At 47.2% G+C, this 12,585-nt stretch overlaps 1 protein-coding gene across 1 annotated transcript; it reads left to right on the plus strand.

Annotated features, from left to right (window-relative positions):
- Positions 1-2,549: 2,549 nt before the first annotated feature.
- On the plus strand, positions 2,550-11,945 carry LOC148481239 (C-reactive protein-like). Its single transcript, XM_088453767.1, has 3 exons — positions 2,550-2,573; positions 9,933-9,996; positions 11,326-11,945. The coding sequence occupies exons 2-3, from the start codon at positions 9,936-9,938 to the stop codon at positions 11,943-11,945; spliced, it is 681 nt and encodes a 226-aa protein (XP_088309893.1). The 5' UTR covers positions 2,550-2,573; positions 9,933-9,935.
- The last annotated feature ends 640 nt before the right edge of the window (positions 11,946-12,585 follow it).

Below are 12,585 nucleotides of genomic sequence, written 5' to 3' on the forward strand. Positions count from 1 at the left end.
CTACTGTAGTATATCTGTACAATATGAGCCTGGCAGCTGTGCAGCATATAACTGGCTAATGGGTGTTTCTGCCTATCATATGGCAGGTAATTGGGGTTATTGATACAGCATATAGCTTAGGGGTGCACAAACTTTTCTAGTCCGAGGGCCGTATTAGGAGACCGTACTCACTGAAGGGGTCACTTGCTTAAACATGTAAAATACATTCAATTTACTAGCGAAAAAGTCCCTGCAGCATTGTGAAACGGTCCCTATGGAGACAATAGTAAAAGCAGAATGTACCACCACTGGGGGTGTAGCCATCCCATCTAGCAACACATCCCCCTTTCCCCCTATAGCAACACATCCCCCTTTCCCCCTATAGCAACACATTCCCCTTTCCCCCTATAGCAACACATCCCCCTTTCCCCCTATAGCAACACATTCCCCTTTCCCCCTATAGCAACACATCCCCATTTCCCCCTATAGCAACACATCCCCCTTTCCCCCTATAGCAACACATTCCCCTTTCCCCTATAGCGACACATCCCCCTTTCCCCCTATAGCAACACATTCCCCTTTCCCCCTATAGCAACACATCCCCCTTTCCCCCTATAGCAACACATCCCCCTTTCCCCCTATAGCAACACATTCCCCTTTCCCCTATAGCAACACATCCCCCTTTCCCCCTATAGCAACACATTCCCCTTTCCCCCTATAGCAACACATCCCCCTTTCCCCCTATAGCAAAACATTCCCCTTTCCCCCTATAGCAACACATCCCCCTTTCCCCCTATAGCAACACATTCCCCATTCTCCCTATAGCAACACATTTCCTCACCTCACAGCCCCATATCAACACATCCTCCTGCATGGCCACTGGAGCGCAATGTATCATAACTTTAATAATGATGAAGTGCGGAGATCCATTTTGTCAGTACTCATCATTTCAACATTCATAATGTTAACATGAGAATGTCGACATGGTAATAATGTCGACATGCTTGGCATGTCGATATGACCACATTGACATTCATCATGTCGACACCGATGAAATGTGAACATTATTAGAAACATCTCTGGTGGTAGTGGTGTCTTACCTGGTACAGCAGGTGGTGTTGTTCTTCCAGTGTCTTCTTGCTCCGGCGTTGAGGTGATGACTTCCAGCAGAACCAGTGGTGCTTCCGGCGGTAAATATATTGGTAATCCTAACCCTCCCCTAGTGTATAACCCTAATCTGCACTCCCATAGCCTAACCCACCCCCTTGTGGCTATCCTCCTCTCACATAGCCTAAACCTCCCCCTAGTGCCAAACCTCCCCTCCAATAGCCTAACCCTCCCCCTAGTGCCTAACCTTCCCTCCCATTGCCTAACCTCTCCTTCCATAGCCTAACCTCCACTACCGTAGCCTAACCCTCTCCCTAGTGCCTAACCTCCACTCCCATAGCATAATTCTACCCCTAGTGCCTAACCTCTACTCCTGTAGCCTAACCCTCCCCTAGTGTCTAACCCTAACATCCACTCCCATAGCCTAACTCTCCCCCTAGTGCCTAACCTCCCATAGCTTAATCCTCCACTCCTGTAGCCTAATCTCCTCTCCCGTAGCCTACCCCTCCTCCTAGTACCTAACCTCCCCTCCCATAGCCTAACCCTCCTCCTAGTACCTAACCTCCCCTCCTGTAGCATAACCTCCCCTCCTGTAACCTAACCCTCCCCCTAGTACCTAACCTCCCCTCCTGTAGCATAACCTCCCCTCCTGTAGCATAACCTCCCCTCCTGTAGCCTAACCCTCCCCCTAGTACCTAACCTCCCCTCCTGTAGCCTAACCTCCCCTCCTGTAGCCTAACCTCCCCTCCCGTAGCCTAACCCTCTCCCTAGTACTTAACCTCCCCTCCTGTTGGCTAATCCTCCCTCTAGTGCCTAACCTCCACTCCTGTAGCCTAACCCTCCACTAGTGCCTAATCTCCCCTCCTGTAGTCTAATGCTGGGTACACACTAGGATGATGTCAGTCCGATATATCATTCCTATTCGGCCTGAAATGATATATCGGCCAGATTGTTCAGTGTGTACGGACTATCTGCGTGCTCCCACGGCGATGCGATGTTGCCCAGTTGACCGTGCTGCGATCGCAAACAGTAGATACCTGTGACTCAGTAGGCGGGAGTTATGGTGGTGTTAGAAAACCTTTAGTTGGAATGTCGATTGTATTACGTGTGACACAGAATCAGCACTCTGCGTTTAGTAAATGATCTTTATCATTAAGTGATTTCCATCGCACAAAGTAGATTGATTTTGTTTTTCTAAATGCCCGTGCTGCCATTATCCCTTGCTACAGTATCATGTGTTTGCTGTACAGAGAATGTATGCGGGAGGAAGTCCCGTGTTACATTAATAAAGGTGGGACGCTTGTGATAAAATAAACAGCAGAAGTAAAATAAATAATCTCCAAATCTTTGATCACACAGTGTCTCAGTTCCTAACACCATATACAAATACATTGCACACTACGCAGTATCTCCCATTCGCCTCTGGACTTCACTGGTTGAGAGAAACAAGATTTCAGCTCTGCCGCTACTTCTGGAAACAGCTGGAGGTACAGTAAGTAGTCTATGGTGAGCGCCAGCATTGGGAAGTGGGCAGGCAGCGGCAGGGGCATCGTTTTCAGAAAGATAAAGATTTGTGCCCAGTTCTGCTTTAAAGACCCTTTTTGACTAAAGATTGGGTACGAGATGCCAGCGCTCGGGATCCCAGTGGTCAAAATCCCAAAGCTGGCATTCCGACAGGGTTAGGGTACTGACACCTGACGATCAGTATCGTAACCCTCCCACTCTCCCTACCCCTATCTGGTGCCTAAACCTCATCTTCCCCTAGTGCCTAACCCTTAACCCTCCCCCTAACCCCTGTACTTACCTTTGGGCTGCGGGCACCGGGATTCTGACAGGTGTCGGGATTGCGGCGCCAGTATTCTAAGCACCGGGATCCCATGTGCCGGGATATTGACTTGATCTCTATACTACAAGATGTTTAGTGGAAAATAAGTGCAAATAATAAATATTCTAAAATGAGGGGAGAGGGAGTGATGTGATTCTGGGAAGGTAAGGGAAGGGAAATATGAACCCAATACTATAGAAACATAATTCAACAATTCAACACCTGCCAATTCAACAGGTGTAAGTAATGTGGGTGCTCGTTGCTAGTGCACCCACTTATCACCTATAGAAGGCCTGGCCAACCTGTGGTTCTCCAGCTGTTGTGAAACTACAAATCCCAGCATGCCCTGCCACAGTTTTAGTATTCCCTAATAGTAAAACCATGGCAGGGCATGCTGGGACTTACAGCAGCTGGAGAGCCACAGGTTGGCCAGGCCTGACCTATAGAGTTCCCGCAGGCTACTCAGTCACTGCACATCTATGGTCTCTGTGGGTTAGAATGTGGTAAGGTAAGAAGACCAGGCTGACATCACCTGACCTTCAACGTGAGCCAGACACTAGTCACACAGGCTCCCTGTAACTTGCTTAGGGTGGGTAAACTACTTGAACCAAGACTTGTACAGTTTCATCTCTACCTCTACTTGCATAGATCACACACTCTCTATTCTTCTTCCCTGATGCAACCACACAGGACGCAAACGACTAAAACGTGCTGCAATCACGGTCTTATCAAGCCTGCAACCTGATTGTATTACCTGCAACACATTAAGCGAATGTCCTGATATGTTTTGAACCATTTTCTTTTAAACAAATCCTTTATAATCATTGCTTTACAGTCACTGCTCTTAGGTATTGAGTATGTCTCCTACGAGACAACCATAGGCTGCTGTCTTAGTCAGCAAGTTTGTTTTTTTGCTTATGAATGACAATATTTTGAATATTTCAAATAACTGCTATACACAGGTTTACCCAATGGTGTATCTATAATGGGTGCAGGGTGTGCGGTGCCCATGGGTAAGGAAGGCCCTGCATCGCACACCCTGCACTCATCACCAGGCGCGCTAAGAGCAATGCCAGGCCTGGGTGAAGGGGGGCGTGGCCTAATCACTGGGAGCGTGACCACGCCTCCTTAGGGAATAATTATATTTTTGCAGCGCCATGAAGGGGGGCGCTGTGAGCCCTCTGAGCCCGGCGCATAGCCAGTGGGGGGCGTGACCAGTGTGATCCCTCCCCCCCCAGGCACAGGAGACTGCTACTTAGCAGCCACAAGCAGTCTCTCATTGCAGCCCAGCACACAGCAGCGTGTGCTGGGCTGCTGTAATGAGAGAGGGAGGGGCAGCGACAGACCCGGGCCTCCGATGGGCCCCTCCAGGAAGCCTCGGTAACTAGTACCTGCCCCCCCTCTTGGCATCCCTGCTCATGACAAATCTGCCAGTGTCTATGCGGGCACCCCCCATACGTGTTCCTGGCTCTAGGGTCGCCGCATTCTTTAGCACATGCACCATCTATCCGAATAGTGGAAAGATGACCGTGCTGCTGGGAGCATGTACTGGGGGGCACTCTAACACTGGCACAGTTGTGGGGGGCACTCCACTGCTGGGTGGGAGTAGCTGCTGCACATGGACCCCCTCATCTGTTGAAATGCCCCAGGGTTTAACAAAGCTTGTGTGAGGGATGAAAAGGGCATCACTACCCCATTATGCAGCAGAACGGCTTGGCACAGCCGCTACATTATTCCGACATTTTCTGCCTAGCATAATTTAGGCACCATGGGCATTACAGGCAGAAGTAGCTATACCAGCCTGCAGGATGCCCTGAGTCATTTGTGGCACTGCTCCTTACAGTCTAACCTTCATGGTATCACTGTCCCAGTTAGTGCCACTAAATCACTGAGAGAAATTTTGGGGTTTTACAAGAAAGTTAGAGCCAAACTCTGTATTACCCCCATTTCTCTGGAGGTGTCGGGTCCCATTACGCTAAGCATGTACTGGAAGGAGGGGGGTGCTTATCAGGATCACACTTAGGGGTCTTGCCTGTAAAGGCTGCTGCTCTGCTGACTGAGGGCCTGATTCAGCAAGGAACGCAATATAGTGTACGCACGCAGTTCAGATGCTAATCCATAGCGATCACAATGCCGCCGCAGCACTACATAAGGATGTTTTTGCCTGCTACGGGCAATATCAGGGAGCATTGTGGCTGTGGCGGAGCTGGCACCCCTGTGAGGATTTATTTATTTACTACAGGCAATATCAGGGGCCTTTGTGTCTATGCCTGAGCTGGCACCCCCCTGAGGATGTATTTTATCTTTAGTGGGAACATCTGTCTTGAACATGGCGCCAACCTCAGAAAATGGTCACAATGATCAGAATCCATTTTTACCTCAGAGTCTGAGGAATTATTATTTATTTCCTTACAACTAATACCTGAAAAAACTCCCAAGTGCCCAATGTTGCGTTATATACAGAGCTGTCCCAGTTACGGCCTCAGGCTCCCCAACTACCACAGAAGAGGGACGTGGATTATTCAGTATGGGAAGGGCCAGCATTGGGTTTATCATGAGAGTACATTTTTTATCAAATTTCAGGTGTCCACTTGATGCCAGCGCCGGGCTGAGGTACTATGCCAGCTACGGGCAGTACTGCTCTGTCTGCTCCTGATAGGATATATTTGCCTATTACGGGCAGATCCAGGGATTAATTAAATAGATTTGACTTAACTGATGATTTTTCCAGTAAAACTGGTCAGAAATTGCCTGATCCGCAGGAGACTCCGGGGAGTCACAGGAGATCCGTTCTGTACATGTGTAGAACAAATTTCCTTTTCAAAAACACAGCAGGGCAGCGCAGTCACACCTTGGGCGGGATGCATGACGCATTGCACTCGGTATGCGATGCATTCCGCCGGTCTTCACTTGCATGTCGGCATTGGTAACGCTGGTATGCATGACGATAACCACAAAGGACCGCTCTATCGGTAAAGAACATCCCTTGGCGATGGAGGGACTTTCGGGTCTATGACCCAGAAGCATACATGCCTACCCTCCCGGTTTTCACGGGAGGCTCGCGATTTTTTGGGTAACCCCCTGCACCCTCGGAAGGGTAGGCACTTCTCCCGCATTCTGCCCACTTCCTATATTTACGATCGCTGGTCCCTGTGTAGGGGGTGCGGCTTAATGACGAGATTCTCAGTGAATCACATCATTTAGCCCCGCCTCCTATTTAAATTTAAGCCAATCTCAGCAATTTATAGTGAAGGGGCGGGGCTTAATGACACAAACCGCTGGGCCCCACACTCGTCACAGCGCACCTGCTTCTGCTACCAAGGATTCTCCCAGGGAGGAGAAGCCAAAGGTAGGCAAGTATGCCCAGAAGCCCCTCCGGCGTCCTTCTGCGCACACGCCGTGGGGGGTGCTGGGGGGGGACCCAATTGGATGCTGGCTGCATTCACATCCCATACGACCACGTCAGTTAAGTGGTTAACAGGCGGCCCTGTGAAAAATCCTGAATGTACTAAAGGGGCAAATGCATTAAAACCCCCGAAAATGCAGTTTTGGGGGGTTTTACCGCATACCCCATATGTACAAAGCACTGCTTCGTCCCCCAATAGAAGCCTATGGACTTCTTTCTGGGATCCCTCCCATCACCCCCTGGGGCCGGCGTCCTTCTGCACATGTGCAGAAGGTCGCCAGAGTTACTACTGGGTATCAAACCTGAAAGTCCCTTTGTCTGGGGGCATCAGAAATGACCGCGTTATGTACCCGTAGAAAGGCGGGATGTACCGCATCGAGGATGCGAGGATGCGATGCTTAGTACATCCCGCCCTTAGTACAATATGGAGAAAGAGCTGAATGATTAGATCAGTTTTACCTCAGAATCTGAGGTAAATTGGCCATTAGGTGTTATGGCTGGAGGAGTTCTCATTCCCTATGAAATATAATTTTCTCAGATGAGGGAGTAGTGGACACGGATATAGACTTTGCCAAAGTTGTTTTTTTTTTTTTTTATGTCCACTAACAATATATAATTATAAAAAAAGTGTGCCAGTCAGAGAGACTGGGACTGCGTCCTCCATGCTTCAGCGCTGAGAGATAATCTGCTTCAGGGAATAGGAGCCCCGTCCAGCTGCTAGTGTGAGCGTGACCTGTGCACAACCTAGCCTACTGGGCAGGTGCAGCCTCACTGTTGGTGTCGGCAGGTTAGTGATAGAGTTGGCCATCGGTAAGTTAACCATCGATGGTAACATTGGTGGTTGACATTGGTGCATCAATGGTTTTTGAGACCGATGGTCATCTCTGCTTTAATTCCAGGGAGTGTGGGCAGGGCTTTGCGAGTCGTTTGGGGGGTCTGGGTGCAGCTAAGCTCCGTGTCCGGCCACATGGGAAAAAAATAAACCATTGCGTGGCTGTTTGCGTGGCATCAATGGTGGAAAACAATTGGCTCTGTGCCATCTAGGTCAAAACTATCAACCATCGGTGGGTAACCATCAATAGCTGTTAACAATCGATGGATGATGGCCATCCCTAGTTAGAGATGGAAAAATATCAATCCCCTGCCTGTAATTAGAGATTCAGGATGCTTGCCGCCCAAGCCGACCAGCTTTTACTAGGTGGCAATCTCCCGAAGAACATATATCTCAACGGTTGTCTGCTGAATAGGTTGATTTTTTAAAAAACATATATATTTACAACTATAGACTGTAGAGGGCACTGTTGCACTCTAAATGCAGCTTTTTTACATGTATGTTTTGTCATGTTAAGGGCGTATTTAATAACTGGTAAAGAGGCATATTGCCACTGAGAACAGGTGAGCAATGAGACTTGTTATTGCATTGCCCCGTATATGGAAGAGGCCACCACCGGATTTGCAGGCTTCCACTGCCATGGAACAGCTAGTTGCCAAGAATCTTCTGCGATACCTGTTCTGTTACCACTATCACAGGATAGAAATAACAGATCACTATCATTAAAAGATGCTTTATTCTGAGAATATATATATATATATATATATATTTTTTTTTTATTATTATTATTATTTTATTTTTTTTTATTTATTTATTTTTTTATTTTAATATTCAATAATATTTTTGAGGGTTTTTTTTTAACATTTTTCTTTAAAATTTCCCTAAATTTGTAAGAAAAAAATGTTTTCCATAAGTGGAACTGTAGTGAAGTAAGGGCCTGATTTAGACCCGGCCGCAAGCGCTCGCAACCGGGTCGATGGTGGCCCATAGTGCAATACGCACGACGGAGCAGGCTCCGTCGTGCGCATACGCGAGACCCGGTTAGCGATGGGCAATCCGTCGCTCCGGGTCTCGCACCAAAGGGGGTGAGCTGTCGATTTTTAGTTACAGCTCGCCCCCTTTGGTGGGCGGGCCGGGGGGGTGACTGCCCAAACGGAGACGTTCCCATGAGATCGCCTGCCATTTGGGGCGGCCCCACGGACATCACAAGTGACGTCAGTGGAGAGCTTCCGGCTCTGTTAGAGCCAAAAGCTCTCTGGGGCTTGCGATGAAAGAGACCCTACCACAAGGGTCTCGTCGCAAGCCCGATGGTCTTGACCATCGCGACCATCATCATGGCCGCTCGCTATATCTGTGGGTGGTCACCCACAGCTATGCGAGCCGCCAAGAGGCTGCCCCCCTAAAAACAACTTGGCCCTGATTCAGAGCGAGCGCTCTGTCAGAGCGAGCGGCTCTGAATCAGGCCATATGTGCACATCTGCAAAGCATGATCCCGCCAAGTAGTAAAATAAGCCCTACCACCCTGGACGTGCATTACCGGGACAGCTAAGTACCATTTAGATGTCTCAGGGAGATATTTTTCATAAATGCTATTGATAACTGATTTTTTTTTTTTTGCGATTAAAATAAAATCAGGCTTCTCGTCACGATTTCTTTCAAGGATAAAAAAAAAAGACCCATCATTGCTTAATTAAAGTGCAGATTTACATTTCTATGGTAGTTATCATTAGATGTATTAATCTAGATTTATTGGAATCGGTATGTAACGCTGCAGACCAAATACCGAGGCTGGAAGCCCAAACAGTGAAGATCCCGACTAGGGCTGGTAAGTACCCTAACTCTCCCCTCTCCACCCCCAACCAACCCTCCCTTAGTGGTGCCTAACCCTAACCTCCCCGGGGGGTGCCTAACCCTAACCTCTCCCCAGTGGTGCCTAAGCCTAACCGCCACTCCCTGCACCCTAAACCTATCCCTCCCGGGGGTGCCTAACCTAACCTCACCCCAGTGGTGCCTAACCCTAACTCCCCCTTCCCATAACCCCAAGACCCCCAGGGGTGCCTAAACTTTCCCTTCCCCCCCCCACGGCTAACAGCTATAAACCCCCGGCTTACCTTCGTTTGGGATGCCGGACGTCGGGATTTCGGCGTGGGGCTAAAGATAGGCGTCAGGATTTAGACGCCTATCTTTAGTCACTGGTCGAGCTTCCAGCATCGGGATTCCGACGGGCGGCGAAACAACCGCATCCCGATTTATTGATTGATAACATATAATTGGAAAAGAGAATACATATATGCTTTCAATAAATAACATATTTTTCAAATTTGAATGTTGTTGGGAGCGTGTGGAAGGGGGTGCAGATACAAAAAAACTCGGGCCCCCATTGTGTGTCTAATGGTCCTTAAAACCTGGAATGATGAGAGGGATAAAGTGTGAGGATGTAGGGGGGGCGGGGACAGGAGGTGGAATATGCTATAGGCTAGACTGGTAAAAGCTCAGTGCTGATTGGCTGCTGTGGGTAAGTGCAGATTGTGCACCTACATTATCAGAGGTGCCCTATGCTATTTCTCGCTTTTATATCATAGGAGTAACCATTATATTAAATAATGCTTGTTATGTAAGCTTGGCATTGCAAGGTGTGGAATTTATACTGACATGTAAGTGCTCAGCTCTGTAAGATTTGCTTTAGGATGTTATTTTTTATTTCAAATATCAATTTGAAACAATCTGAGCTGCATAGACATCTGTGCTAATGAGATCTCCTCCTATAAATCTAATTATCACAGGAAATGGACACAATGATTGGTCTACTGATCCTTGCAAGTTTGTCAGGAACCCTAAGTGAAACTGGTAGGTTTAAAGCTCGAAGTGCTCTTACATTAAATTGTATCTCCATTTAAAAAAAAAAGAAAGAAATGTTTTATTTATAATGCCGGAGTTTTTTTTTCACCAGATCTCCAACATAAAAAGCAGCAGTGCCATTGCAGGGCACAGAGGTGCCCCGGGCCTGCACGTCCCAGCCCCGGCACGCATGACATCATGATGTTATAGAACAAACACAGATGGAGCAGGAAGATGGTTAAAATCTTAGGTCCGAACAACGCAAAGATAATGCATCAGGCGTTATAACCAGGGGCATATAAACGCCCAAAGAGGCCTGTGTGCAGCGAGCCCCCCTCCACTATGCAGCGCCCCCCACATCCCACCTGGTGCCAGTAAGTGGGTTCCCCCTCCAATGATATTTGGGAAGATGACATGTGCGTACAAGATAGCAAAGGTTCCGGCACAATGCCAGTCATTGTTTTTACTGTGCAGCGCCATCAGGACAGTGGGCCCACTTGCCGGCACCAGGTAGGTATAGTGTGAGTGCAGGGTGTGCGGTGCTGGAAAACCCTGAACTACGCACTTTGCGCCCATAATAAGTTAGAGATGTGCGGGTTCGGTTCTACTCAGTTACGTTCGGATTTGAAAAACGAATCTTATTGGCTATCAGCTGTCACGTGTTTTGAATAGCCAATAAGATTCAGTTTTCAAATCCGAACGTAACCCAGTAGAACCAGAACCTACACATCTCTATAATAAATATGCCTATGGTTATTACACTTTATCCACAGATGTCACTACAAAGCCAGCCTTGGCACACTGGTTTCAAACCTGATTAAAGTGTATACTTTAGGCAGATAGTTACCGTATATGAATTTATTGCGTTTTAAATAGGGGTGAGCGGGTTCCCGCTCACCCCTAGTTTTAAATATGCAATTTTGGGATCCCAGTTCCATGACCTGTATTAAAGAGACTCCTGCCTATATACAGTCATAGAAAACTTTGATGACTGCCAGTATCCTTTTACTCTAGAGCAGTGGTTCTCATACTTTATTGAATCACGGCTCCCTTGTGTATCAGCATTTTTCTATGGTATCCCTAGGCCAAAAGTTTCTTAATGAGAAACTCTGCAAAAAATATTAAATTAACTAAACCCAAGCACAATTTACTTATGTGGTGGACTGGACTGTGCTTCTTATTGTCCACATATTTGACTATTGGTAGCCACCAGCACTGGATTTAATTTTATTTGGTACTGGACTCAACCCGTTACCCCCCTACAAGTGCCTTGATCTAGAGTATGTAATATATATTATTCTATTTATTAACCATGATGACCACTTTGTTCCAATGCAGATATGTCTTGCAAGTCGTTCATTTTCTCCAAGAACTACAGTGTCCCTGCCCAACTGATTCATAATGCCGACGGGCCGTATTCCCGATTCACCGTCTGTCTGAGATCCTGCACAAATATGACCGAGAGCGTCATGTTCAGCCTGCTGAGCGGACTCCAGTTTGACTACCTCTTCTTAATTCTTGGAGGCGGTTCCGACACCAACACTGGTTTGATTTGGGTGGAAGGACAAAGAGTGGACGTTGATTTCCCATCTAACAACCATCTAAAGTGGAGAAGTATCTGCCTGAGCTGGGACTCACCCAATGGCGAGATGTTGCTATGGGTGAACGGAGAGACCATCAAGAGGAAAGAGCTACTGAAAAGGGGAATGACCTATGTCAATCCCCGGACTTTTATTGGGCCAGGTCAAATTTTCCTAGGCGGTAAGCCAAAGTTAGATGTGGGGGAGATTACAGATGTCCATGTATGGGATAGCGTGCTGACTTCACAGGATGTCAAAGATTTTCATAGTAAGAAAGGAAAAGTTGGTAATATCATTAATTGGCAGGCCTTAAATTATAATGGAGCAGATGGGGATTTTATTATCGGCCCATTTCGGTGCAAAAGTCCAAGTAATTAGGGGTCATTTATGAAAACTAGTGCATGGGGAAAAAGATGGGGTTGCTCATATTATCCAATCAGATTTTGCAATTTTTTTTCAGAACAGTTAACAAAAAGAAACATTTAGGGGCCGATTCACCGTTTTCACGTGTTGCGGGCCTTGCGAGTTTTGGCACTACGCATGCAGCCGAGCGTGCGAATCTGCTGCCGATTTCCAGTCGTACGCTGCTCAGTTGCCACTCGACTTGCGGCTAAATAGGTGGCAACAGGGAGTTCACATTGTAGGCTGGGTTTAGTAAGGGCCACATCAAGGGCATGTAGGTTAATTTTTCCCTGTACAGTAATTGTCACACTTGTCTCCGTTTTTACCATCTCATAGCGCAGGATTTCACACCTCTGCATTATGATTGGCCAGCTGGAAAGCCTTTATTATTTTTACGCCATGCTTTCGGTTTCTGTTTAACTTCACATTTTCTTTCAACAAAACAAATAATTCCCGCTTAAATGAGTGTTCAACTTCATTAATCTTTTCTTTTATTATTATTAATAAATTTAATAAATAAATATAATACATTCCCTTGACCTGTTACATTTGGAATGTATGTAAAACGTAGTGGAGGTTGAGGTTACTATGCGGCCATCATTGTCTTCTCTACAGG

Source organism: Taudactylus pleione, unplaced genomic scaffold, assembly GCF_031769625.1.
Source record: "Taudactylus pleione unplaced genomic scaffold, aTauple2 ptg000587l, whole genome shotgun sequence".
Taxonomy (NCBI): Eukaryota; Metazoa; Chordata; class Amphibia; order Anura; family Myobatrachidae; genus Taudactylus; species Taudactylus pleione.

Bases quoted from the DNA above. Each gene is read 5' to 3' on its own strand.
- LOC148481239 (XM_088453767.1), top strand. From the start codon at position 9,936: ATGGACACAATGATTGGTCTACTGATCCTTGCAAGTTTGTCAGGAACC. The intron at 9,997-11,325 runs GTAGGTTTAAAG...GTTCCAATGCAG, and splicing joins AGGAACCCTAAGTGAAACTG to ATATGTCTTGCAAGTCGTTC.